Here is a 26,562-nt window from a genome sequence, read left to right as displayed (position 1 = left end):
GCGCTCAAGGCAGCGGCCATGGACGTGGGAAGGCAGCGGGGCCTCCGATCATGGATGCCCGGATAGAGGCGGGAACGTCCGTGAACGGAAGCCCCAACCTTGGACGTCTGGCCAGGCGCCCGGACGTGGAAGGTTGGGGGTGGCCTCCGAACAAGAGGACGTCCGGATACTCAGGGCAACGGCCCCGGTGTCCATGCGGGGTCTGTAGAAAAGAACCATCCACTTACCTGGTGGAATGACATTTGAAATGACATTTGAAATGACAGGTACCAGCGCACCATGGATACTGTATAGGCACTGTATACCGCTCAATACAGTAAAATGGATTGCGAACGCCTACCGCTTCATATGCGCGTTTTGGACGCTTGTTTGCCGCCGCTTGGATTAGCGTCTAATTTGAATACTGAATCGTTGTGAACCAAAATGTGTACATGTCAAACATGCGGGCGCCCGGCACTGCCGCACTTTTTCTTATGCGTCCGTACTGTATCGGCCTGTTAGGCTGCCTCAACACTTGATTCAAACAGCATCCCCATAGAAAACTGCATAATAGAAAATAAAAGATCGTGAAACTATTTAAAAAGACCATCTGGCAAGCTCATATACTGCAATGTTGTTTGGCCTTTTAAAAGGTATCACAACTTACTAAGGATCTTATTTAAGAAAAAAAAAACAAAACATTTTTCGAGGCTGTGCCAAAGAAAAAAAACTCTGTTGAATAAGGTTCTAAGATTGCAGTTTTCTCCAGCATCCCAACAGTCCTCCCTTGCATTTTCATTAATGATGCTGGGAAGGCCAGACGCAGCGTCTAATTACAGCGCCGCATGACTCCGCCTCGGCCCAAGGACATCAAGTTGCACACAGCAGCGGCGGTGCGGGCCAGTGCTCCCTCCAGAGGGGTGGGGCCATCCGTAGCTCCGCCTCCGGTGCTTCGCGGCTCTCTCTCCAGCTGCGGCCTCCGGCTGTTCCGCCAGTCCCATGCGTCGGCAACGGCCTCTGGCTCGGTCTTAGCCTGCGCTCCGATGGGAAACCTGCTCAGCGGCACCAGCCCGAAGGAGCCCACCACCGTGGAGGAGTGCGACTCCACCTGGGAAACGGACTCGGGTGGGGAGCCCGAGGCGGAGGAGGGAGAGGGGGACCGCAAGCAGGGAGAGACTGAGGCGGCAGCGGATGGACCGAGGCAGGGAGAGCCCGAGGTGGAGGAGGAGGAGGAGGAGGAGGAGGAGGAGCACCACCAGAGGCAAGAAGAGCCGGATGACGGAAACAACCAGGGGCAGGGAGAGCCCCCTCTAAATGGCAGCCGCCAGGAAGAGGAAGACGCAGCGGCGGTAGCTGCCGTCCCAGGAGAGGAGATGGAAAAGGCGCCGGAGGAAGGCGCAGAAGAAGCGGCGGAGCAGGTACGTGGGAGGAGGACCATGCGTGGGTTCAGGTGCTGCACGTGGGGGAGGCGCGCGCGCGTGTGGGCTCGGGTGCACGTGCCTTTCTCGCTTGACCCTGCAGGCTGGGGACGGGCCACTGGTGTGCCGGAGCCATTGATTTGATTTTGTCCCTCTCTCCGCGAGCACTCAAGGCTGTGTACATCGCATAAGCTGTTTTCCTGTGTGCACCAGCGCGGCAGCTGTTCGTTAACCCTTTGTAAGGGAAGCCGGCGTTCATAAACATAATCGGACGTCGCGTAGTCCAGTGATGACGTAAGGCTCTTACCCCACTTCTCTGCAGGTAACAGGTGTGACGAGATCAAATGCTTGCCTCAGAGCTGAACTTACCTAGTCTTATGGTTTTTTCGGCAGCCTATTGGTATGTTTTATGGCCTGATTTTCTGTATACTGCAATATTTGCATTATGTATGTACTATATTTTATGATGTATTTTATATTTTAGTGATGATCTGTAATACACATTGAATACAGACTTCCTGTAAAAATACCTGACGCAAATTTGCTTCTGTGTTCTTTTATTATTATTAATTTCTAGGAGGGTATTCCATACATCCACCACTTTTTTTTTTGTAATGATATACTTCCTGATGTTGCTCCTGAGTCTACCCCTATGCAGTTTTATAACATGTCCAAGGTGGTAGACTCAGACGCAACATCAGGAGATATTTCTTCACAGAAAAGTTGGTGGATGCATGGAATATGCTCCCAGAAGAGGTGGTGAAGAGAATGGTAATGAAGTTCAAAAAGCAGTGGGATAAGTATACGATCCCTAGTGGCTAGAGTGTGGAAATAAAGAAACAAGGTAACATTTAGTAACTTAGATGCAATAGTTCTGCATTAGGGTAAACTGCAAGCAACAGCAGTTACAATACTAAATTGAGGGCATGGGGATAATGCACATGGAGCTGCAGTTACTACCCTAAACACTTTGCTGGGCAGACTGGATGGACCGTGTGGGTCTCTATCTGATGCTCAGAATCTTGTGGTTCAGAATGATGTATCTTTGATACTAACAAAACAGAGATGTGCAGGGGTCGGGAACCTTTTTGGCTGAGAGAGCCATGAATGCCACATATTTTAAAATGTAATTCCGTGAGAGCCATACTAACTACAACCCCCTACTCTCCTGATGCCCCCAAGGCCTGCCAAATTAATTTACTACAACCCCCCATCCTCCTAACCCCCCCCCCCCCAGGACCTGCCAAAAGTCCCTGGTGATCCAGCGGGGGTCCAGGGCTCGCAGACAAATCTTTAATAAAAAAGTAAAAATCTAACAAACCCCCCCACCCTCCTGACGCCCCCAAGACCTCCAAAATTAATTTACTACAACCCCCCACCCTCCTGACGCCCCCCAAAACCTCCAAAATTAATTTACTACAACCCTCACCCTCCTGACCCCCCCCAAGACCTGCCAAAAGTCCCTGGTGGTCCAGCGGGGGTCTGGGAGCGATCTCCTGGACTTAGGCTGTCGGCTGCCAGTAGTCAAAATGGCGCAGACGGCCCTTTGCCCTCACTATGACACTGGGGTCGACCAATGGTGGCGGTAGCCCCTGTGACATAGTAAGGGCAAAGGGCCGTCGATTCCATTTTGATTACTGGCAGCCGACGGCCCTTTGCCCTTACTATGTCACAGGGGCTACCGCCGCCATTGGTCGACCCCAGTGACATAGTGAGGGCAAAGGGCCGTCTGCGCCATTTTGACTACTGGCAGCCGACAGCTCAAGTCCAGGAGATCGCTCCTGGACCCCCGCTGGACCACTAGGGACTTTTGACAGGTCTTGGGGGGGGGGGGGATTTTGTTAGGTTTTTACTTTTTTATTAAAGATTTGTCTGCGAGCTAGATGCAGCCATCAAAAGAGCCATATCTGGCTCCCGAGCCATAGGTTCCTGACCCCTGTGTTAGGGCATCCCTATAGGATGCAATAAATGCTAGTATAGCCCAGGTGCCTTTAAGAACAGACAGTTGAAAGATGCCAACTTATCTCTATCAGCTGTTAACTCTATCAGGTTGTTACAAACAAAAAAAACACATTTTAAAATGTCTGCATAGAAATCCAAAAAATAAAATGGGCGAGTTTAGAATGTATAGCACTGAATGAATAGGTAGATATAATTGTCAGAGACTTGGTGGGAGGAGCATAACCAATGGGATACTGTGATACCATGGTACAAATTATATCACAATAAGATGGATCAAATTGATGAAGGGTGGTGCTATATGTTAAAGAGAGCATTGAGTCAAACAGGATAAAAGTTCTGCAGGAAACAAAATGACCATAGAATCTTTTATGAATAAAAATTCTGTTTGAGAAGGGGACTAGACTAGAAGTTGAGGTGTACTGCTGTCCACCTGGCCAGAATGATCAGCCAAAAATGACATACTAACAAAAATCAGGGACGCTAACACACAGATCGATACTCTAAGGCCGTGGTAGAAACAGTGCGGCAGTGTCAGGCGCACCCTCGTTCCCCGCACGCACAGTTCTCTTCACTTACCGCTCGATACTCTCTTCAAATTGCATGCAAATGCATGCTGCGGCTGCGAAGCGTTAGGCAAGCGTTAGGCCTGCGCAACCCATTTTACTGTATAGAGCACCTATACAGTATCCTGGGTTTGCGGGCCTAACGCTTCACGGCCACGCTGGTATCTGTCATTTCAAATGACATTTGAAATGACAGGTAGCAGGAAGTGGACAGTTATGTTCTCCGATGCTCGGCAAACTTTCCCCCAGCCCCCGCTCACCTGCCCTGGCCGTGTCCGGTCTCCGGTGCAGCCCCAGTCCTGTCCCCTCCTCCCGAAGCAAAAAAACCGAAGAAGTAGCAAGAGAGCGAGGGGAGAGACGGGCAATCCTAGGCTCGGGCCTGGTACGGTAGTCCCTTCTCCTCTCCTCCAGAAGCAGGGCGCGAAAAGCAGCCTTGCTCCGGGAGGAGGGGGGGGGGCAGTTTAAAGCGACGAAGCGACTTACTTTTGCAGCCCCCCCCCCCTCCGGACATCGGCGACGACCGCGGCTCCAGCCTCCAGCTGTCAGACAGACGCATCGCACGTGGGAAAGCGGCCCCTATGCATGCAATTGGCTGCTCAAGACGTGACGTCACGACGTTTGGCGTCACGGCATGTGACGTCACGTCTTGAGCAGCCAATTGCACGCATAGGGGTCGCTTTCCCACGTGCGATGCGTCTGTCTGACAGCTGGAGGCAGGAGCCGCGGTCGTCGCCGATGTCTGGAGGAGGGCTGGCTGGAGTAAGTTGTGTCTTCTCTCTCCTTGCGCCGTGGTCCGTCTCGCTTTACACTGCCGTCTCCGCCGAAGGGGGGCTGCCGAAAGGGAGCTGCCGAAGTGGGGCCACATTGGATTTTTTTTTTCGCTTTTTTTTTTTGCTTCGGGAGGAGGGAGAGGACTGGGGCTACCCCGGAGACCGGCACCCATGGACGCGGCCAGGGCCGGTGAGCGGGGGCTGGGGGAAAGTTTGCCGCTTACCCTTACTCCTGCCTCTAACGCAGGGGTAGGGGTAGGCGGTAAACTAACAGGTTAAACGCGCGGCAAATCGGCAGGGAAAAAAAGCGATAGTCGGAGCGCGCGTCACAGTATCGGAGGGGAATAGCTAATTCCTTCATTATACAGCTAATTCGTTCATTTATATATCATATACATGCTGCGTGCGGAAAGGGTTATGCGTCTGTTTTAAGAAGCGCTAAGGACGCGTGAAACTGGAGACTGTATCGCTGGATCGTCTTGCGCGTCCGAATTGTGCGCTCCTAGCACGTTACAGACGGGAAATCTTCAACCGCACGTTACAGTATCGACCTGACAATTAGCAACAGTAATAAATGATTATTTTAGTTATCCCAGTGTTGACTGGAGAAATTTCACATCAGTACATGCTAAGGAGGTAAAGTTTCTAGATTAAATAAATTACTATTTTATAGCTCAGCTGATATAGGAACTAACAAGAAAAGGAACTATTTTAGACCTAGTCCTTAGTGGAACACAGGATTTGGTGCAAGACCTAACAGTCGGGCCAATACAGTAAACCATGCGGGAGAGCGCACAGGCCACTCTCCTGTGCATACGATTCGGTAACTTAATTTATTTAAATTAGGGCCCACAGTAAAAAGAGGCGCTAGGGACACTAGCGCATCCCTAGCGCCTCTTTTTTGACAGAAGCGGCAGCTGTCAGCGATTTTGACAGCCGACGCTCAATTTTGCTGGCGTCGGTTCTCAAACCCGCTGACAGCCACGGGGTTTGGAAACCGGACACCAGCAAAATTGAGCGTCCTGTTTTCGATCCACAGGCCCGTTTTTAAACTTTTTTTTTTAAACTTTTTTTTAACTTTTGGGGCCTCTGACTTAATATCGCCATGGTATTAAGTCGAAGGGTGCACAGAAAAGCTTGGCTGCACATTTTACTTACTGTATCGCGCAGGAATGACTAATAGGGCCATCAACATGCATTTGCATGTTGCGGGCGCTATTAGTCTCGGAGGGGTTGGACGCACGTCCAAATGCCGGTTAACAGTGCACTCCACCGGAGCACACTGTACTGTATTGGCCTGAGTGTTGGAGCCGTTTGGCACTGAGCATCATAACATGATCAATGTGACTTAATAACAGGAGGGAGAATGCTAAGGAAAAACTCTCAAAAGGGAAACTGATAAAATGAGGAAAATGGTTAGGAAAAAACTGAAAGGAGCTGCTGCAAAGGTTGAGTTTACATCCAGCATGGACCTTGTTTACCATCTTAGAAGTTCTGATCATATGTATTCAACACCATTAAAAAAGGCAGAAGGAAGGCCAAACCACTGCCAGCATTAAGAGGTGAAGTAAGAGAGGTTATCATAGACAAAAGAACATCTTTCGAAAAATGGAAAAGGGATCTGATTGAAAAAAAAAACAGGAAGCAGCATAAGCATTGGCAAGTTAGATGCACAGCTTTGATAAGGAAGGCAAAGTATTCTGTTTTCAGCTCCTGATCATCCTAGCTTAGGAGCCTACACAGAGAATTAAACCTCTTTCTTCCTTTAAGCTTCCAAAGTCAGAGAGAACTCTTATCTTAATAATAAAACATTTATTTCCAAGCGTGTAGCCAGATGGATTCAGGACCAATGGGTATTGTGCTCTCCTGATAGATGGGAGACTGAGTCAGATTTCAAAGTTGACGTGCAGGTAGCTTAGCTCTTCAGTATTTCTCCGTCTCCTAAGCAGATGCGGACACTATCCCACATAGAATAGTGTTACCAATTACAAAATACAACAAGAAGAAAATTTACCTTAAGAAGACGAGCCCCGCTCTCCTGTGGTGATACCTAATGGTCCCTCCCTCAGTCGAGAGTTCCTGAGGTGATTTCCCAAGTTCTTCAGCCGCAGACGAGAACCACAGTCCGAGGGACTAGTCCTCTTAGTGGCCCTGGACTGGCCAAGAAGACCATGGTAAGCAGACATGCGAAGATTACTTGCGGGGAACCCTCTGTGCCTACCTCCACACAGGGACCTTCTCCGACAGGGTCCGATCCTCCACGAAGATCCGATTCTATTCTCTCTTACGGTCTGGCCCTTGAGAGGACTCGCCTGAAGAAGAACGGCAACTCCAAGGCAGTGATTGACATCCTACTTCGAGCGTGCAAATTCTCCACATCTCTGGCTTACATACGGATCTGGAGAGTATTCGAAGCCTGGTGCGAGGACTGCGGGCTCCTTCCGCGAACAGTCAAAATCCCCATGATCCTGGAATTCCTGCAGGACGGCTTGACGAAAGGGCTGTCCCTCAATTCTCTCAAGATTCAAGTTGCTGCCCTGGCCTGCTTCAGAGCCAAAGTGGAGTGCATCAGACTATCAACCCATCCAGATGTCTCTTGCTTCCTGAAAGGGGTCAAACAAATTTGACCAACCCTAAAGTGGCCGGTGCCCCTATGGAATCTCAATTGAGTACTAGACCTTCTAGCGGGAACTTCCTTCAGACCAACACGCGCCTGTCATTATGGCTCCTACCTTGAAAACAGCCTTCTTGGTGGCAATATGTTCAGCTCGTCGCATCTCTGAACTTCAAGCGCTATCCTGTCGGGAACCATTCCTTAGGTTCACATCAAGAGCCATACAGCTGCGCACTGTCCCCTCCTTTCTACCGAAAGTGGTTTCTCAATTTCACCCGAACCAAACCATATTGCTACCATCTCCAGATGAACATAAGGACTCTGAAGACTCACACCTTCTTCTCCATCTTAACATCGGCAGACTCCTAGTCCAATACCTGGAAAGATCGGAACATGTACGAAAGACTGACCACCCATTCGTCATTGACTAGGCTGATGAATGTCTTAGCCATTTTTATCAATGAAAGGGTTCAACTTCCAAAGAAAACTATCTTGGGGAGTTCTGTCTTGATGATGCACTTGATTTCTTTGGCATGAACCTCCTGCTGTATGCAACACAGAACAGCATTCTTTGAATACGAGAGTTCATCAAATGTGTAAGCCTTGTGCAGAAATGCCAGTGGTGACATGCATCTGCTGTACTATTTAGCGTCTGCTGAAAGGAAAGCATAATATGGATGAGGTGTGCCATAGCTCTTCTCAGCGCTGATCATTTTTTTGAAATGGTCAAATTTGTGTGCTTCCAACTTGCCTCTAAGAATGATGTTAATAGCACGTGTGGTTTCCTGAGGATGGATTTTAGCATCCAATTCAGAGCTTGAGTGATTTCCAGTTGGGAACTTGTTGCTCCTTAAAAAGAAATCAGATCCACTTAGCCATGTTGTCTGCATCAAATGAGCTTCTTAGTCTGATCTTATGGCATGGTCTACCGTGTTCTGATCAGTGGGTACATAATGCCATTGCTCTGGTCTCGTTGATTTTCTGATGCTCTCAACCCAGTTTGGAGCCCAGATCTACCTTGCTGTTTGTGGAGAACTTGATCAAGTCTGGCTGTCTGCTCATTTCACTTAGTATTATCTCCACTGCCAGTACTGCTCCACATAATTTGAAGCATGGTATGGTGTGGCTAGGCTGAGGAGCTAATTTAGCCTTATCCAGGATAAATCCTACGTGGGACCTGCCTTCTGCATTTGTCATCTTCACATAGGCTATGGCCTTTACGGAGGCATCTGAAAAGACACAAAGTTCTTTGTAATTAGATACAGAGGTATACATATGTGGAATTTGGAGCTGTTCAAGATCTGAGGGAATCCTTCCACATTTCCCAATCTCTGTTCTCCAGAGGCAGCGGGGCATCTTACTCTTTGCTTCTGATAAAAGTTCTCCTCCTTTGTATGGTGACCGGATCCACATACGGAAGTGGGTCATATAAGCTGTTGACTGTAGACAGAATGCCAATGCAGGTGTATGGTTTCTCACTTGAGACTTGGAAAATAAGTCTCTTTTTTTTTTTCAGATCCCAACTCAGTCCAAGACTACACTAGAGTGGTGATGTGTCAACTCCTGGATCTAAGTTCCTGAAGTCTTTCACAAGGTCTTGTGAAGGGAATGCTTTCATTACCTTGGTACTGTTAAAAGTTATTTTATGGAGCCTCAAATTGGCTCAGCTAACATTAATAAATTGATAGCTGCTTCTGTAGGAACAAACTTTAATATATCATCGACATAGAAGACTCTTTCTACAATTTGTTTGGCATCTGTGCCATATTCTTCCTCTTTCTTGTGCTGTCATCCTGAGTTCATAGATAGCTACTGCAGGTGATGGACTGTTGCCAAAAACATGCATATGCATCCTGTACTCAAAGATCTTGTAGCTTATGTTATTGTCTTGGTACCACAGGAATCTTAAGATAGCTTCTGTAGGCTACATGTACAATGAAACAATAGAACATATGTTGTAAAAGGTGGGCTGAGTGGTGGTACATTGAATCATAGAATGCACACACAATCTTGTAAAAGCAAAACTCAGTTTACTAAATATAATAAAAATATGGTTTAACATCAGCAAAGAAAAACAATATCAAAGTGAATATCGGTAATCGCACAACATCACAATAAGTATTACATAGATTAATCAAGACATAGTTACTGAAATAAAGACAGAAATAAAGAAGAGAGTCTGTACAGGAAATACTTTCCTCGTAGGCCTTCCTTTCTATGAGATAGTATCGTCTCGAAAAACTAAACGATACAACATCAGGAACTCCACAAACCAGCTGCTCAATCTTTGTCCATGGGCCATTCAAAGAACCTTGTCCAGTGCAATTCCTTATATTCTCATTTTCTCTGGCTTTAATCCAGTGTCTGAAAGTGTTAGGTGTTCTGACTTGCACTCATTTATTTATTTGGTTTTATATACCGGTGTTTTGGATCAATCACATTGGTTTGCAAGATAAAATAGTACAAAATTTAAATACAGCATAAAATACATCAATGTTTACACCTTTAACATAAAAATAAATAACATCTAAAACATAAAACACTATGATAAAAGGCTCAATAAAGTCCAGTAATAATCATTACAGTCCATTTAAAGATATTCTCATTCACTTCTCCAAACGCCTGCCTGCAAAATTAAATATTACTCTCTTTTGTATCTTCAAATGCTTGCTTAAACAGCCATGTTTTGAGATTCTTTTTAAAAGATGAAAAACTGGTTTCTAATCTTAATTCCATTGGCATAGAGTTCCATAGTTTCGGTCCTCCTAATGGTAAAGATCTCTCTCGTACTTTGAGTCGCGCCATTTTTAGTGATGGAATTGTTAAGAGGCCTTATTCCCTGATCGAAGATTTTTTTTGTGGAACATGAATGTGTAATGATGCATTTAACCATTCAATATTCTTATTGTTCAAGGATTTATAAATTAAGCACAGCGCTTTATATTGTACTCTAAATGAAACGGGGAGCCAATGGAGTACATTTTAAAATTGGGGTAATGTCAAATTTTTTAGACCCAGTTAGAATTCTGGCTGCTGCATTTTGCTGCAACTGAAGTGGTCTAGTTGATGATCATGACAAGCCTAATAAAAGCGCATTGCAATAATCAAGCTTTGAAAAAATAAGGGATTGTAAAACAATTCTAAAATCACTGAAATGTAAAAGAGGTTTTAGCTTCTTTAAAATACGTAATTTGTTAAAACCTGTTATGCGCCAAACACGCTTAAGACGCTTGAACACAAGGATACCATACCAAATTTAGTAGAAACAAATATAAATTTTTTATTGCATAATAAGCAAAGCAGGTACCTTTGGGAGGTACAGAGTAACAGCAGTTCTCTCTGTCTAGATGCTCAAGAGAAGCACTACTCTGTTTCCTATTGGATCAGATCTGTCCATGCTTTAAGGTGGCAGTATCAGGTTATAGCCTCAGCACTGCTCTGTAAGCTACTGATGTAATCACAGGTGGGAAAGGGGATATGAAAGTGCTCCCAGGCTGAGCAATGGACTTGTACAGCAGAAATGTCTCTGGATACAGACAAGCAATTACACACTATCTATTCTTAACTCTGAAGGGAAGTGTATACAACCAGTCCTCCAGTAATCCTTGATTAAGAACTTTAATTTCCTGCTCTTTTCACTGTTCTGTCCTCAGTTCCTGATTGTCCTAGCTTAAGAGCCCACATACAGAGAGTTAAACATCTTTCCTTGCTTTAAGCTTCTAAAGTCAGAGAGAACTTGGATCTTAATACCAAAACATTTAAGGCTGGATTTTAAAAGGCCTGCATGCATAAAACCTAGGCCTTGCACCAATTTTGAAAGGGGATGGCCACACGCAAAAACCCCGGTACACACACAAGTGCCGGGCCTCTTCAAGGGGGCGGGAAGGGACAGCGCCATTGTATGCTGTTCTGGTGACTTGCAAGCCAGCAGCTGGCCGGCGTGCACAACTTGTTGCGAAATAAAAAAACAAAACCAAACATAGATCGGTAGGGTTTAGGGGGTGGGGAGGAGAGGAAAGGAGAGGGGAAGAGGGAGGGAGTTTAGGTAGGGGGGTAGGGAACTGGGGAAGGCCTGATTGCGTTGCTGCGCGGAATGTGCAAAAGTTCAACCCCCTTCTGTGCGCCGTCCGCACATGCGCACGCGGATTGTAAAATCTGACGCACGTGTGCGCTCGGCCATCCGATTTATAACAAGCGCACACATTAAAAAAAATTGGTGTGTGCATGCCGAGAACTGGACGCGCACGCATCTTTCAAAATCTACCCCTTATTGAATGATAAACAGTTTGACCCTCACTGCAAATGGTATAGCATTGAAGATAGCTGCACAAGACTGCAGAACTGATTCAGCTGTGATGAGGAACTCTGAGAGCTCCGTCAAAGACAGACTGCTGAAGCCCTAGAGAAAATTGTGACTGCCAGCAGATAGAAGCAGCACTCTTCTCACCTTGCTTCCTTTCCCTGCTACTGCTGCTTCTAAGAACCTGCAGAGAATCCAGGGGAGCCTCTAGATCTAGAGCCAGTCCAAACTGAACTGTCAGCAGGAGGTAGGGTCTCCTGGGGATTCCAAGGAACAAAAGACCAATAGGAAGAAGCAAGATTATGTAGATAGAGGAAGAGCAAACAGGTACAGATCCAATCAGAAGCTCAGCAATATTTAAACAATAACCAATAAGGAGGGTTAGGTCTACAATATAAAGAGAACCTAAGCAAAGCTATGACATAAATTGATGCAGGCAGCAGCATAATAAAGAAACGAATATATAAACATACATTTAAATATGCTGCAGAGGCAGAACTCAGAGAATTTGTAAAGAAGCTTGCTATGGAAGTGAAAACTTATAATAAAAACATTTTCAGATACATTTGAAGCAGAAAGCCTTTTTGAGAATCAATTGAATCATTAAATGATAGAGGAGTAAAACGTGCACAGTGGGGTAGATTTTCAAAGGGTTACGCGCGTAAGTTACGCGCCTAACCCTTAAAAAACAAAAACAAAAAAACCCCTGCGCGCGCAAGCCCCGGGACACACGTATGTCCCAGGGCTTGCAAAAAGGGGCGGGGCATGGGTGGTTCAGGGCGGGCGTAGCCGTGGCCAGAGCCTCCAGGCACAGCAGCCATTTGCCGCTGTGCCCGGGATCGCGGGTCGGATATTGGCCGGCGTGTGTAAGCTATGCCTGCCGGGAGGCAGGCGCAACTTACCGGACAAAGGTAAAGGGGTTCTAGGTAGGGCTGGGGGGTGGGTTAGGTAGGGGAAGGTGGGGGGAGGCGGAAGGAAAGTTCCCTCCAAGGCTGCTCGATTTCGGAGCGGCCTTGGAGGGAACAGAGGACGGCTGTGTGGCTCGGCGAGCGCAAGTTGCACAATTGTGCACCCCCTTGCGCGCGCTGACCCTGGATTTTATAACATGCAGCGAGCGCATGTTATAAAAGCGGGCGTAGATTTATTCGCTCCGGGTTTCGCGAACAAATCTACGCCCGCGCGCACCTTTTAAAATTTGGCCCAAAGAGTATAATGGAGAGATGAAATTAATTCTTTGCTTCTGCTTTTACTGAGGAAGATGTTAAGGCATTAGAATTAGGGCATCCCGACAGTGAGGTTCCAATAATTAGAAAAGTAGTCCAAGTGCCTGTAACTAAAAACTCACCTGAGCTAAAAAATTCTAACTTATCCCTATCAATTAAAAAGCAGAATAAAAATACAAACAAAAAACAAACTTTGAAATGTTTGTATGCTAATTCCAGAAGTCTAAGAAGTAAGATGGGAGAATTAGAATGTATAGCAGTAAATGATGACATAGACTTAATTGGCATCTCAGAGACATGGTGGAAAGAGGATAACCAATGGGACAGTGCTATACTGGGGTACAAATTATATCGCAATGACAGAGAGGAGCACTCGGGAGGAGGTGTGGCGCTTTATGTCCAGGATGGCATAGAGTCCAATAGGATAAACATCCTGAATGAGACTAAATACAAAATTGAATCTTTATGGGTAGAAATCCCTTGTGTGTCAGGGAAGACTACAGTGATAGGGGTATACTACCGTCCATCTGGTCAAGATGGTGAGATGGACAGTGAAATGCTAAGAGAAATTAGGGAAGCTAACCAAATTGGTATTGCAGTAATAATGGGAGACTTCAATTACCCCAATATAGACTGGGTAAATGTATCATCAGGTCACGCTAGAGAGATAACGTTCCTGGATGAAATAAATGATAGCTTTAGGGAGCAATTGGTTCAGGAACAGACGAGAGAGGGAGCAATTTTATATCTAATTCTCAGTGGAGCACAGGACTTGGTGAGAGAGGTAACAGTGGTGGGGCCGCTTGGCAATAGTGATCATAATATGTTCAAATTTGATTTAATGACTGGAAAAGGAACAGTGTGCAAATCCAAGGCTCTCGTGCTAAACTTCCAAAAGGGAAACTTTGATAAAATGAGAACAATTGTTAGAAAAAAACTGAAAGGAGCAGCTACAAAAGTAAAAAATGTCCAAGAGGCGTGGTCATTGTTAAAAAATACCATTCTAGAAGCGCAGTCCAGATGTATTCCACACATTAAGAAAGGTGGAAAGAAGGCAAAACGATTACCGGCATGGTTAAAAGAGGAGGTGAAAGAAGCTATTTTAGCCAAAAGATCTTCATTCAAAAATTGGAAGAAGGATCCAACAGAAGAAAATAGGATAAAGCATAAACATTGGCAAGTTAAATGTAAGACATTGATAAGACAGGCTAAGAGAGAATTTGAAAAGAAGTTGGCGGTAGAGGCAAAAACTCACAGTAAAAACTTTTTTAAATATATCCGAAGCAGAAAGCCTGTGAGGGAGCCAGTTGGACCGTTAGATGATCGAGGGGTTAAAGGGGCACTTAGAGAAGATAAGGCCATTGCAGAAAGATTAAATGATTTCTTTGCTTCGGTGTTTACTGAAGAGGGTGTTGGGGAGGTACCCGTAATGGAGAAGGTTTTCATGGGTAATGATTCAGATGGACTGAATCAAATCACAGTGAATCTAGAAGATGTGGTAGGGCTGATTGACAAACTGAAGAGTAGTAAATCACCTGGACCGGATGGTATACACCCCAGAGTTCTGAAGGAACTAAAAAATGAAATTTCAGACCTATTAGTAAAAATTTGTAACTTATCATTAAAATCATCCATTGTACCTGAAGACTGGAGGATAGCAAATGTAACCCCAATATTTAAAAAGGGCTCCAGGGGCGATCCGGGAAACTACAGACCGGTTAGCTAGACTTCAGTGCCAGGAAAAATAGTGGAAAGTGTTCTGAACATCAAAATCACAGAACATATAGAAGCCATGGTTTAATGGAACAAAGTCAGCATGGCTTTACCCAGGGCAAGTCTTGCCTCACAAATCTGCTTCACTTTTTTGAAGGAGTTAATAAACATGTGGATAAAGGTGAACCGGTAGATATAGTATACTTGGATTTTCAGAAGGCGTTTGACAAAGTTCCTCATGAGAGGCTTCTAGGAAAAGTAAAAAGTCATGGGATAGGTGGCGATGTCCTTTCGTGGATTGCAAACTGGCTAAAAGACAGGAAACAGAGAGTAGGATTAAATGGGCAATTTTCTCAGTGGGAGTGGACAGTGGAGTGCCTCAGGGATCTGTATTGGGACCCTTACTGTTCAATATATTTATAAATGATCTGGAAAGAAATACGACGAGTGAGATAATGAAATTTGCAGATGACACAAAATTGTTCAGAGTAGTTAAATCACAAGCAGATTTTGATAAATTGCAGGAAGACCTTGTGAGACTGGAAAATTGGGCATCCAAATGGCAGATGAAATTTAATGTGGATAAGTGCAAGGTGATGCATATAGGGAAAAATAACCCATGGTATAATTACACAATGTTGGGTTCCATATTAGGTGCTACAACCCAAGAAAGAGATCTAGGTGTCATAGTGGATAACACATTGAAATCGTCGGTGCAGTGTGCTGCGGCAGTCAAAAAAGCAAACAGAATGTTGGGAATTATTAGAAAAGGAATGGTGAATAAAACGGAAAATGTCATAATGCCTCTGTATCGTTCCATGGTGAGACCGCACCTTGAATACTGTGTACAATTCTGGTCGCCGCATCTCAAAAAAGATATAATTGCGATGGAGAAGGTACAGAGAAGGGCTACCAAAATAAGGGGAATGGAACAACTCCCCTATGAGGAAAGACTAAAGAGGTTAGGACTTTTCAGCTTGGAGAAGAGACGACTGAGGGGGGGGATATGATAGAGGTGTTTAAAATCATGAGAGGTCTAGAACGGGTAGATGTGAATCGGTTATTTACTCTTTCGGATAATAGAAAGACTAGGGGGCACTCCATGAAGTTAGCATGGGGCACATTTAAGAGTAATCGGAGAAAGTTCTTTTTTACTCAACGCACAATTAAACTCTGGAATTTGTTGCCAGAGAATGTGGTTCGTGCAGTTAGTATAGCTGTGTTTAAAAAAGGATTGGATAAGTTCTTGGAGGAGAAGTCCATTACCTGCTATTAAGTTCACTTAGAGAATAGCCACTGCCATTAGCAATGGTAACATGGAATAGACTTAGTTTTTGGGTACTTGCCAGGTTCTTATGGCCTGGATTGGCCACTGTTGGAAACAGGATACTGGGCTTGATGGACCCTTGGTCTGACCCAATATGGCATTTTCTTATGTTCTTATTTTTCTTATGATATCCATGTCAGAAATGATATTCAGAGGAACTGAAACAAATCTCAGTGAATCTGGAAGATGTAATGGGGCAAATTGACAAATTAAAGAATAGCAAATCACCTGGGCTGGATTGTATACATCCCAGAGTGCTGAAAGAACTGAAAAATGAAATTGCAGACCTACTATTAGTAGTTTTGTAAACCATCAAAATCAACTATGATTTCTGAAAATTGGAGGGTGGCAAATTTTTTAAAAAGGGTTCCATGTGTGATCAAGAAATTACAGACCAGTGAGTCTGACTTCGGTGTTGGCAAAAATGGTTGAAATTATTCTAAAGAATAAAATGACTGAACATATCGATAGTTTAATGGGATTTAGCCAAGGGAAATCTTGCCGCACCGATCTGCTATGTTTTTTTGAAGGCGTGATTAAACGTGGATAAAGATGAGCCAGTTGATATAATGTATTTGGATTTTCAGAAAGGGCTTGACAAAGTCTCATGAGAGGAAATGAAAAAGTCATGTTATAGGAGGCAATGTCTCATTGTGGATTGGGAACCGTTTAAAAGATAGAAAACAGGATAGGGCTAAATGCTTAATTTTCCAAATGGAGAAAGGTGAACTGTGAGGTGCCCCATGGATATATACTGGGACAACTGCTTTTTAACATATTTATAAATGACCTGAAAATAGGAACCGTGAATGAGGTGATCAAATTTGCAGATGCACAAAATTATTCAAAGTTGTTAAATCAAAAGAGGTTTATGAGAAATTGCAAGAGGACCTTGCGAGACTGGGAGACTCTGCATCCAAATGACATATGGAATTTAATATGGAGAAGTACAAAGTCATACATGTAGGGAAGAGCAACCCAAATTATATTTACACAATGCAAGATTCCTCATTGGAAATCTCACCCTGGAAAGGGAACTAGGCGTCATTGATATGTTGAAATCATCTGCTTAATGGGGCAGATTTAAAAAAAAAAAAAAAAGTACGCCGGATTTTAAAAGATACACATGTATCTTTTAAAATCCGGGGTTGGCGCGCGCAAGGCTGTGCAAAATCGGCAGCCTGCGCACACTGAGCCGCGCAGCCTGCCTCCGTTCCCTCCGAGGCCGCTCCGAAATCAGAGTGGCCTCGGAGGGAACTCTTTTTTTTTTTTTGTACCCCCCACCTACCTTGTTTGATGGAGTTACGCCTGCCGGCTGGCCAGGCTCCAACACAGGCCGCTGTGTCGGGGCACTCAGCTACGCCCCTGGACCGCCCCGGACTGCAGACACACCCCTGGACCACCCATTTTAGCAAGCCCCGGGACTTACGCGTGTCCCGAGGCTTTGCGCACGCCGGCGGCCTATGCAGGATTTACGCGCGCAGGGCTTTTAAAATCTACCCCTATGTGCGGTGGCAACCAAGAAAGCAGATAGAATGCTCAAAATTATTAGGAAAGGAATGGAGAATATAATAGAGAATATCATCATACCTTCTGTATCGCTTCATGGCGTGACCACAACCTTGAGTAGTATGTGTAGTTCTGGTCATCGCATCTCAAGCGATATAGTAGAATTAGAAAAAGTGAAGAGAAGGGTGACCAAAATGATAACTGGGATGAAATTGACTTCCCTGTGAGGAAAGGCAAAAGAGTTTAGGATTCTTCAGCTTGGAGAAGAAACAGCTGAGGGTGGTATGATAGAGGTCTGTAAAATGATGGAGTGGAGTAGATAAACATGAATTGGTTGTTTACTCTTTCAAAATCTACAAAGACTATGGTACAGGTAATCAATTTTCTAGGTGTATATTTAAAACAAATAGGAATACATTTATTTTACTCAACAAATAATTAAGCTCTGGCATTCATTACTGGAGGATATGGTAAAATCTGTTACTGTAACTGGGTTAAAAATAGATTTGGACAAGTTCTTGGAGGGGAAAGCCCATAAACTACTATTAAGGTGGACTTGGGGAAATCCACAGCTTATCCCTGGAATAAGCAACATGGGATCTATCAATATTTTGGGATTCTGCCAGCTACTTGCAACCTGGATCAGCCACTGTTGGTAACAGGATACTGGTCTTGGTGGATCTTTGGTTTGACCCAGTATCTTTTGCTCTTGTTACTGTGTTCTCACCACTATTTTCAGCTTTGTTTTGTTTTTTTTACTTGCTATGGTTTCTCGTCTCCTCACTCCCAGTCTTATCCTTTTTTCTTGCCATCTCTTAATATTTTTCCTCTTCAGTCTTTACTCTCTCACCATTCAGAATAATTTCCCTTTCCCTTTTGGGGTGTCATCCACAGCCTTTTCTAATCTTCCCTCAGACCTGTTTAGTGTGCTCTCTCCCTATTTCTCATTTCTCCTCCTGTAAGATCAGACTACTCCCTCTCAGACACTCAACTTTTGACTTTCTGGCAGCACTTTGTTGCTCTGTTTAATATGAGTGGTGCTGGTTGCTGGAGAAAGGCAACAGATAGGCCACAGCAGCATTGGTGGAATTGCATCAGTGGTGAGGGTAGTTTCCCATCAGTCAGAAACAAAATATTTGATGGCAGTTGTGATGACCCTAGAATGAAAGTTATTTGACAAAAAAAAAAAATCTCAACCGATGATATAAAAGAGAACCTTCTGCACATTTTCTCATTTCTACTAACCTGCCAAGTTAAAATATACTAGTTTTGTAGTTGCAGTAAATGTATTTATTTATTTATTTTTTATTTTTTTATACCGATCTTCCTACATTAGTATATAAATGTATACTATATCAAATTTAGAGGGTTACTTTCTAAGGGGTAGATTTTAAAAGAAGCGCGATCAGCCTACTTTTGCTTGCGCATCAGACTCAAGCAAAAGTACGCTGGATTTTAGTAGATACGCGCGGAGCCGCGCGTATCCACTAAAATCCTGGATCGGCGCGCGCAAGGCTATCGATTTTGTATAGCCTGCGCGCGCCGAGCCGCGCTGCCTCCCCCCGTTCCCTCCAAGGCCGCTCCGAAATCGGAGCGGCCTCGGAGGGAACTTTCCTTTGCCCTCCCCTCACCTTACCCTCCCTTCCCCTACCTAACCCACCCCCCCGGCCCTGTCTACACCCCCCCCTTACCTTTGTCGGGGGATTTACGCCTCCCGGAGGGAGACGTAAATCCCCGCGCGCCAGCGGGCCTGCTGCGCGCCGGGCCGCGACCTGGGGGCGGGTACGGAGGGCGCGGCCACGCCCCCGGGCCGTAGCTACGCCCCCGTACCCGCCCCCAAAACGCTGCCGACACGCCCCCGGAACGCCGCGACGACCGGGCCCGCCCCCCGACACGCCCCCGACACGCCCCCTCCGAGAACCCCGGGACTTACGCGAGTCCCGGGGCTCTGCGCGCGCCGGGAGGCCTATGTAAAATAGGCTTCCCGGCGCGCAGGGCCCTGCTCGCGTAAATCCGCCCGGTTTTGGGCGGATTTACGCGAGCAGGGCTCTGAAAATCCGCCCCTAAATGTTTATCGCGTGTGTTAGGGCCTTATCGCATGCGAAAAGGGGCTTTTCATGTGCGATAGGATGCAAATAAGCTGGAGGGGCACGGGAGGAGTTGGCCGCAGCACCGCTGCTGGCGATAATGTGAGGGACATTATCGCCAGCAGCAGTGCGGCGAATAGCACCACCTTTTACGGTGGCGCTGTTTGTGCAAAAGGCTGCAGTCGGCCGTGCCGTGGCTGGCCAAAACGCCACCACCGTGGTGCAAGCGACTCCGGCCTTTCGCAGGCCCGCCCCCTTTTTCGCTGGATTCATCATTCTGCGAAGAATGCCCGAGGAGGCCAGAAGAGAGTCTGAGTACTTGGCAACGATCAAGGCCAGATTCAAGGAAGCGTGGTCAGCCAGTGCAAGGGTCAGAGCCAGTAATCAGTCTGTGGATAGTCAGGCAAAGCAGGGCTTTTTTTTTTTTCCTTATGTATCCTCTCACTGTTCCTAGCTTGCTTGTTGCAGCACGAGTCCTAAGGCCAGGAGCCGTGCATCAGAGCTCTTCCTGGAACTCTGAATCGTGGGGCTAAATCCAGCCACCATGAGTCGCTCTTCACAGTGACTGACTCCTCCCCACACACTCCAGGAACTGTGAATGCTGCCTTGGCAGGATAATGAGGGACCTTTTTTCAGTTTTTATTTTTCTTTGGAATTTATCAGTGTGTGTTTATAACAAACAAAAAAGGTTAAAAAAAAAAAAAAGGAAATTAGTCCTTTTTTTTTTTTTTTCCCTACTGATTTTTTTTCCCATTTTTGTTATAATAAACACTGAAATTGCCAGGAAAAATAAAATAAAAACTGAAAACAAAAGACCCTAAAATTCATGCTGTTTAATAAGTATGCAAGCTGTTCAAACAGTTTTGATTTTTTCGTATCCATCAACAATAAACTTTTATATGCATTTCTGTGCATCAAGTTAATTTATAGTCCAATATTCTTACTGAGAATTCAAGTATTTACTGAACTACATTTGGAATAATTCTGGGAAAATATTATTGTTTGGTGTACCACTGGGAATATGAAATACGTTTACACAGTTACAACTGCTAGTGTATCTATCTGAACGCAACATGCCTTGAGCTACCTATTTGAAAAATCTAAATAAATGACACAGGTCATGTTTAACCACTTAGACATTTATAAGAACTGTCATATTCCTGTTCTAATCTGTACATGTTATTGGATCCTTGGGCTACAGTTTGTGTCTGTACTTAATCTGTCACAGAAATTTTTACTCTGCATCTGTGATAACTAGGATATGTCAAGAGGCAAAGCAGCAAAAAAAAAAAAAAAAATAGGGGCATTCTCCTTTATAGTAATTTCAGTTTTTCTCTTTAGAAGCTCGCAGTATCGGGAGATACCACTTACTCTGGAAGAATAGAAAAGCACGGCAGGTGTACCTCCTAAAATCCGTATATACTTCCTTATTAGGAGGGCTTCAGGAAGACCATCCCTATAGAAAATTGCTCTTTCAGCTGCCCCAGGCAAATTTTCCAAAACTTGCAGAGTAGCGTGGGCCTGGTTCATTGTGTGGTGTTACCTGTCCAGGTATAAAAGTATCAGAAGTTAAAATATTAGAATAGAAAGAGACCTAGGAGCTAAGCTGAAACCGGGTATAAGTAGTGTCACGAAGTCGAATAGTTGAGTGACGAATGGAGCTGCAGGAGATGCGACGGTTGATGCATTTTGTTTGCATTTCAGAGCAGTGGCGCAACTGAGCAGATCCTCAGACCAAAGAGAAGCTTTTATGCAGCAAGAGACTTGTACAAGTATCGACATCGGTACCCGGTGAGAGCATTTCTTACCTTTTGAAATAATCTGAGTAAATTAATGTGTGCCTGGCAGTGAAGCTTATTACATAGCGAACCCCTGTTCTGTGGGAATTATTTTTTTTCTCTTTGTGTATGGGGAGAAAACTTCATTGAATATGAGGCAAATAAAGGAATTAATAATTACCAAGTTTTTAAGTTGGAAACCATAAATTGATCTCATTATTGTGTGGAATTTTTGTTTTGTTTTAATTCCAGCAGAACTTTAAAGATCCTCGATGTCAGAATGAGCTGTGGAATCTGAGATTTTATTTGAACAAAATTCCTTTGAAACCTGATGGCAAGTATCTGAACTTGTATGTTGCTAAAATCAGAAATGGGGGGCGGGGAGGTAATAGCGCGTGTTTGTTTTGTTGGGGGTTTTTTGGTTTTTGTTTTTTGTTTTTTTTTTTGCAGGAGGGGAAGAGTAATTATCAGGGCTTAAAATGAAATAATGGTGTATTGTGTAGGAAACATATTTGTGCAGTAAGTGCTAGGGTAGTCAAATCTAGTAAATGTTTACACACAGGTCTATCCTGTAAAGTGCGGCCGCGTTTACCCTGCTCCTAAGCCACATTCTACTCACTTTCCGGCCGCGTTATCCCTTCCTGCGATCCCGAATCCCCTTTAACCTGCTCCTACCGCGTCCTAAAATCCCCGGCCAACCCCTTCCGCACGCGGCATGTATATTGCATGCAAACGAGTGAATTAGCTATTCCCTAGCATCCCGTAACCCGCGCCCCGACTATCGCTATCTTTCCCTGCCGTTTTGTCGCACGTTTAACCTGCTAACTTACCGCCTACCCTTACCCCTGCGGTAGAGGCAGGGGTATGGGTAGGCGGCAAGCTTTCCCCCAGCCCCCGCTCACCTGCCCCGGCCGCGATCATGGGTGCTGGTCTCCGGGGCAGCCCCAGTCCTCTCCCCTCCTCCCGAAGCAAAAAAAAAGAGCGAAAAAACGTAAAAGCAAAAAGTAAGTCGCTTCGCTGCTTCACACTGTCAGTGTCTCTTCTTCCCTCCTCCCGGAGCAAGGCTGCTTTTCGCGCCCTCCGGGAGGAGGGAAGAAGAGACACTGACGGTGTGAAGCGGCGAAGCAACTTACTTTTTGCAGCCCCGATCAGAACTCTCCTGCCTCCCGCTGCGCGACTTATTTTTTTTGCAGCTGTCCGGCCATCGGGAAGAACGTAAGTCACGCAGCGGAAGGCAGGAGAGTTCCGATCGGGGCTGCAAAAAGTAAGTCGCTTCGCCGCTTCGTACTGCCAGTCCCTTCTCCCCTCCTCCCGGAGCAAGGCTGCTTTTCGCGCCCTGCTTCGGGAGGAGGGGAGGGGGACTGGCAGTCCCGACTTCCTGGTATCTGTCATTTCAAATGACATTTGAAATGACAGATACCAGCGTGGCGTGAAGCGTTAGGCCCGCACACCCAGGATACTGTATAGGCGCTCTATCCAGTAAAATGGGTTGCGCGGGCCTAACACTTCACGGACCCTTCTTAGACGCGGTTTACATTTGCATAAAATTATTGTTCAGGATCGAGCGGTAGGTGAGCTGCACTGTGCGTGCGGCAACCGCGGGTGCGCCGGGCACTAACGCAGCTCTTCCTACCGCTCGGTACTGGATAGACCTGACAGTGAATTTGTATCAGGAATATAAATAGTATAATTCTCTATCTTAAATACTAGGTTTTAAAAAAAATGTTTTTTTAAACACCAATTACGTGATTTGCCTACTGAGACATGGATTAGCCAAGTACTTCCCCTCTCTAAAACAGCGGTCATCATTTATTATTGTAATTTATAGTAAAAATAATCATTTTTTTTATTAAACTTTATTTAATAAAAACATCAGGTGTGCAATATGATACATATCTTGACCCTAAATACATTAGAGATGAGCTTCGTTTTTTCATATCGGGACGTATTTTGGTTTGGGCGCTTCGTCGAAAATTGGATTGGGAAAACGAGTCAGAAAACGAATCGAAAAAACAAAAAACGAATCGGGGGAAAAAAAAGAATCTGGAAAAAAACCCTTCAATTATACTTTCTTACAACCCCCCACCATCCTGATCCCACCCCAAGACTTACTAAAAGCCCTGGTGGTCCAGTAGGGTCCCGTGAGCGATCTCTCCCGTCGGGCTGTCAGGCCTGCCAGTATTCAAAATGGCGCCGATGGCCCTTTGCCCTTACGATGTCACAGGGGCTACCAGTGCCATTGGTCAGCCCCTGTCACATGGTAGGAGCACAAGATGGCGCCGGCCAACCATTGCTCCTATCATGTGACAGGGGCCGACCAATGGCACCGGTAGCCCCTGTGACATTGTAAGGGCAAAGGGCCATCGGTGCCATTTTGATTCGTAGCAGGCCCAACAGCCTGACGGCCCAGAGGGAGAGATTGCTCGCAGGACCCCGCTGGACCACCAGGGCTTTTAGTAAGTCTTGGAAAGGGATCGGGATGATGGGGGGGTTGTAAGAAAGTAAAATTGAAGGGTTGGGGTGTTTTTTATTTTTAATAAATGTGCCCCCCCCCCCCCTCACAAACCCGAAAAACGAATTTTCCCCGAAGTTCGGGGAAAATCCGTTTCGTGGTTCAGGTCCCCCGAACCACTATGAATTAGGCAATTTTGTTGAAATTACCTAATTCGTGATAAACGAATGCACATCTCTAAAATACGTGTGCTGTGCCATGGTTGAGATGCAGAACCCCAGGGGCTATTTTCAGACTCTGCACTTTGGTATGGAGTCCATCGGCACCTATAAACTTGGGGACTCTGCTCTGCTTTTCCAAGCAAAGGCACGCGGTTACGAAGTGCTCCTGGCTGCTTGCTCGCCACCATCAGCGCAAAGGAGTGCTGCTCAGTGGGTGCAAGACAATGCAGTTGCAGGGCGCAGATTAAGTGCAGGCACGAAACCATTAATTCTGTGCCAGCTGGTGTTTCCTCTCGGAAGACATAGAGGTAGATCTTAAAGTACGCCGGATTTTATAAGATTCGCACAAAATCGGCAGCCTGCACACGCCGAGCCGTGCAGCCTGCCTCCGTTCCCTCCGAGTCCCCCCAGCCCTACCTAAATCCCTCCCCCTATCTTTGTTGTGCAAGTTACGCCTGATTGAGGCAGGCGTAACTTGCGCACGCCGCCTCGGCATCCCCTGGCACAGGCCGCAGTGCCGGGGGACTCGGGACCACCCTCCTGGCTCGCCCCGGACACGCCCCCTCCTGCCCCTTTTACGAAACCCCGGGGCTTTGCGCGCACATGCGGCCTATGCGAAATAGGCGCGCAGGGCTTTTAAAATCTACCCCATGTGTTTTTGCACCACAGTTACTGGTGCACTGGAATGCCTTTGCAGAGAATGCGCTCTTTCGGGGTGGATACCAGAATGGTATCGTTGGGTTTATTCCCCACATGGGGAAGGGGTAAGCCTATACAGGCTTCCTCCTGTTTTGCTTTATGCTCTGGATTCCCTTCTTGTGGAAGTCTACAGGGTCTAATCCCTGGCAGGTTACCGGTAGTTGCTCAGGCTGGAGCCCAGAGTCCCATGAATCATTACAAGTCCTTGCAGGTTCATTTAGGAGAGCTAGGGGGATTTGTGGGGGAAAGGTAGCAGGTGTCGACTGGACCGTTTCACTGGAGTTACTATGCTTGGTCACTGTGGTGGCCTTCCTGTCCAACTAGGCAGCCACCAAAAGAACCTCATGGGTCGGTGATTGTGCTCCACCCCTGTATGGAGAGTAAGCAGGGTTTCCGGGATCGGGGCAACCTGGTTCATGCTATGCTCGCCCTCCCTTTTGTAAAATGGTGATATGACTATTGGCTTTCGAGGGGCAACTTTAATTGGTTCTCTCTTGGCCTTGTTTTCTGCTCCGGGAAGGGGTGGTTCTCACTCCTCATTCTCTGGGTGGGCTTTGCTACTCACTGGCAACCACTCTGTGTTCTTTGTTGGCTCCAAGAGCCTGCCAGGCAGGCGTGTTTACTTTGCAGTGACTATCCTGTGCAGCAAAGTTGCCTCATGGCGGGCAGCAAACTATCCCATACTCTGACTCCCTGTTTTGGGAATCCATTCCCCAGCAGCAGATATGACTTTCTCATGCATGGAGGGAGTCCCCTCTTTGATACTCCACCTGCTGGGGGCAACATGCATATTTGCACTTTGTGACCACTTTTACCACTCTGTGGCACATTTGGGTGGGTTCTAGCCTCTCTGCATCCCGAATGACTTTTTTATGTTCACACAACTCGCCATATCCATGGCTGCATGGATTAGGGGATGGAGGATCTCGCAAAAGAGGTCCCACATGTTTGTTGCAGTCACTTGAGGGTTGTCACTTCGTCTTTCAGGTGTCCATGTTTATGTACTTTCTTTTGATCTTGTGTCTTGTATAATAACCATTGTGCATATTGTTTTGTAACTTGCCATGATCGTTGGAGTGATAGACAAGAAATGCTTTAAAAAAAAAAAAAAATCCCTGTCAGTGGGAGTGTTCACAGGTAGAAAGGCAGTCTTTGTCCATGCAGATGTTGTTCCATTTGGTGTGCCGCAAGGTTACTGAAGAGTATGAGTTATCTTGACAATAGGTTTTTGACACCAATGCCAGATTGGTGAGCAGTCTGTTCTGGTCAGAATGAATCTGATTTGATACCCTTGGGGGTTTCCAGGTTGGTAATGAAGTTTGTTTCTACAGGGGCTGGCTTATGCAGCATCTCTGTTTTTATTTCTCAGTATGTACAGTTGTGCTCATACGTTTACATACCTCCTGGCAGAATTTGTAAGATATGTAGCATTTTAAGTAAACATGAGTGATCAGACAAAACATGGCTGTTATTTTTAATGTTTCAAATGTAAACTATTTTATGCATCACAGAATAGCACAAACCATAGCAACAAAGAAAATAAGGAAATGGTCTTGTTCAAACCTTTACATACCTTGAATGTTTGGGCTGATAATATACACTCAAGTAGATGCACATAGGTTGAGATGGCAATGAAGGGTAGGTATCCATACCTGTGCCTTGTTGGATTGTAATTAGTGACTGTGTATAAAGTCAGTGAGTTTCTTAGCTCTTGAGAAATTTATGAGCACATTTGTAGTATGTGATTTATAAAACTGCTTAAATACATACCTCTTCCACATCCAATGTACAGGGCGGGTTTACAGAATATTCATAAATAGGTTTCAGATTTCTTCCTCGGGAGGTTCACTCTGTTTACGATGTTCCTGTCGACTAAGAGATCAGCCTTGGTGGCAACTCAATGCTGGGATCTATAGGGGATAGTATTTGTTGGGCTGTTGACCAATA

General features: G+C 45.6%; 1 protein-coding gene across 4 annotated transcripts in view; it reads left to right on the top strand.

Moving 5' to 3' along the window:
• Positions 1 to 891: 891 nt before the first annotated feature.
• Positions 892 to 26,562, top strand: part of OGFRL1 (opioid growth factor receptor like 1) — a 52,144-nt gene continuing 26,473 nt past the window's right edge. The window contains exons 1-3 of one of the 4 annotated variants that reach the window (XM_029595642.1): positions 892 to 1,397; positions 21,170 to 21,256; positions 21,496 to 21,577. In XM_029595642.1, the coding sequence (XP_029451502.1) occupies positions 1,023 to 1,397; positions 21,170 to 21,256; positions 21,496 to 21,577 (544 nt within the window). In that variant the 5' untranslated portion in view covers positions 892 to 1,022. The remainder of the gene's footprint in view (positions 1,398 to 21,169; positions 21,257 to 21,495; positions 21,578 to 26,562) is intronic. The other 3 variants (XM_029595643.1, XM_029595640.1, XM_029595639.1) reach the window with 3 other exon arrangements.

Source organism: Rhinatrema bivittatum, chromosome 3, assembly GCF_901001135.1.
Source record: "Rhinatrema bivittatum chromosome 3, aRhiBiv1.1, whole genome shotgun sequence".
NCBI classification, from domain to species: domain Eukaryota; kingdom Metazoa; phylum Chordata; class Amphibia; order Gymnophiona; family Rhinatrematidae; genus Rhinatrema; species Rhinatrema bivittatum.
Note: the sequence above shows the minus strand (reverse complement) of the source record. Positions and strands in the feature narration are given on the sequence as shown.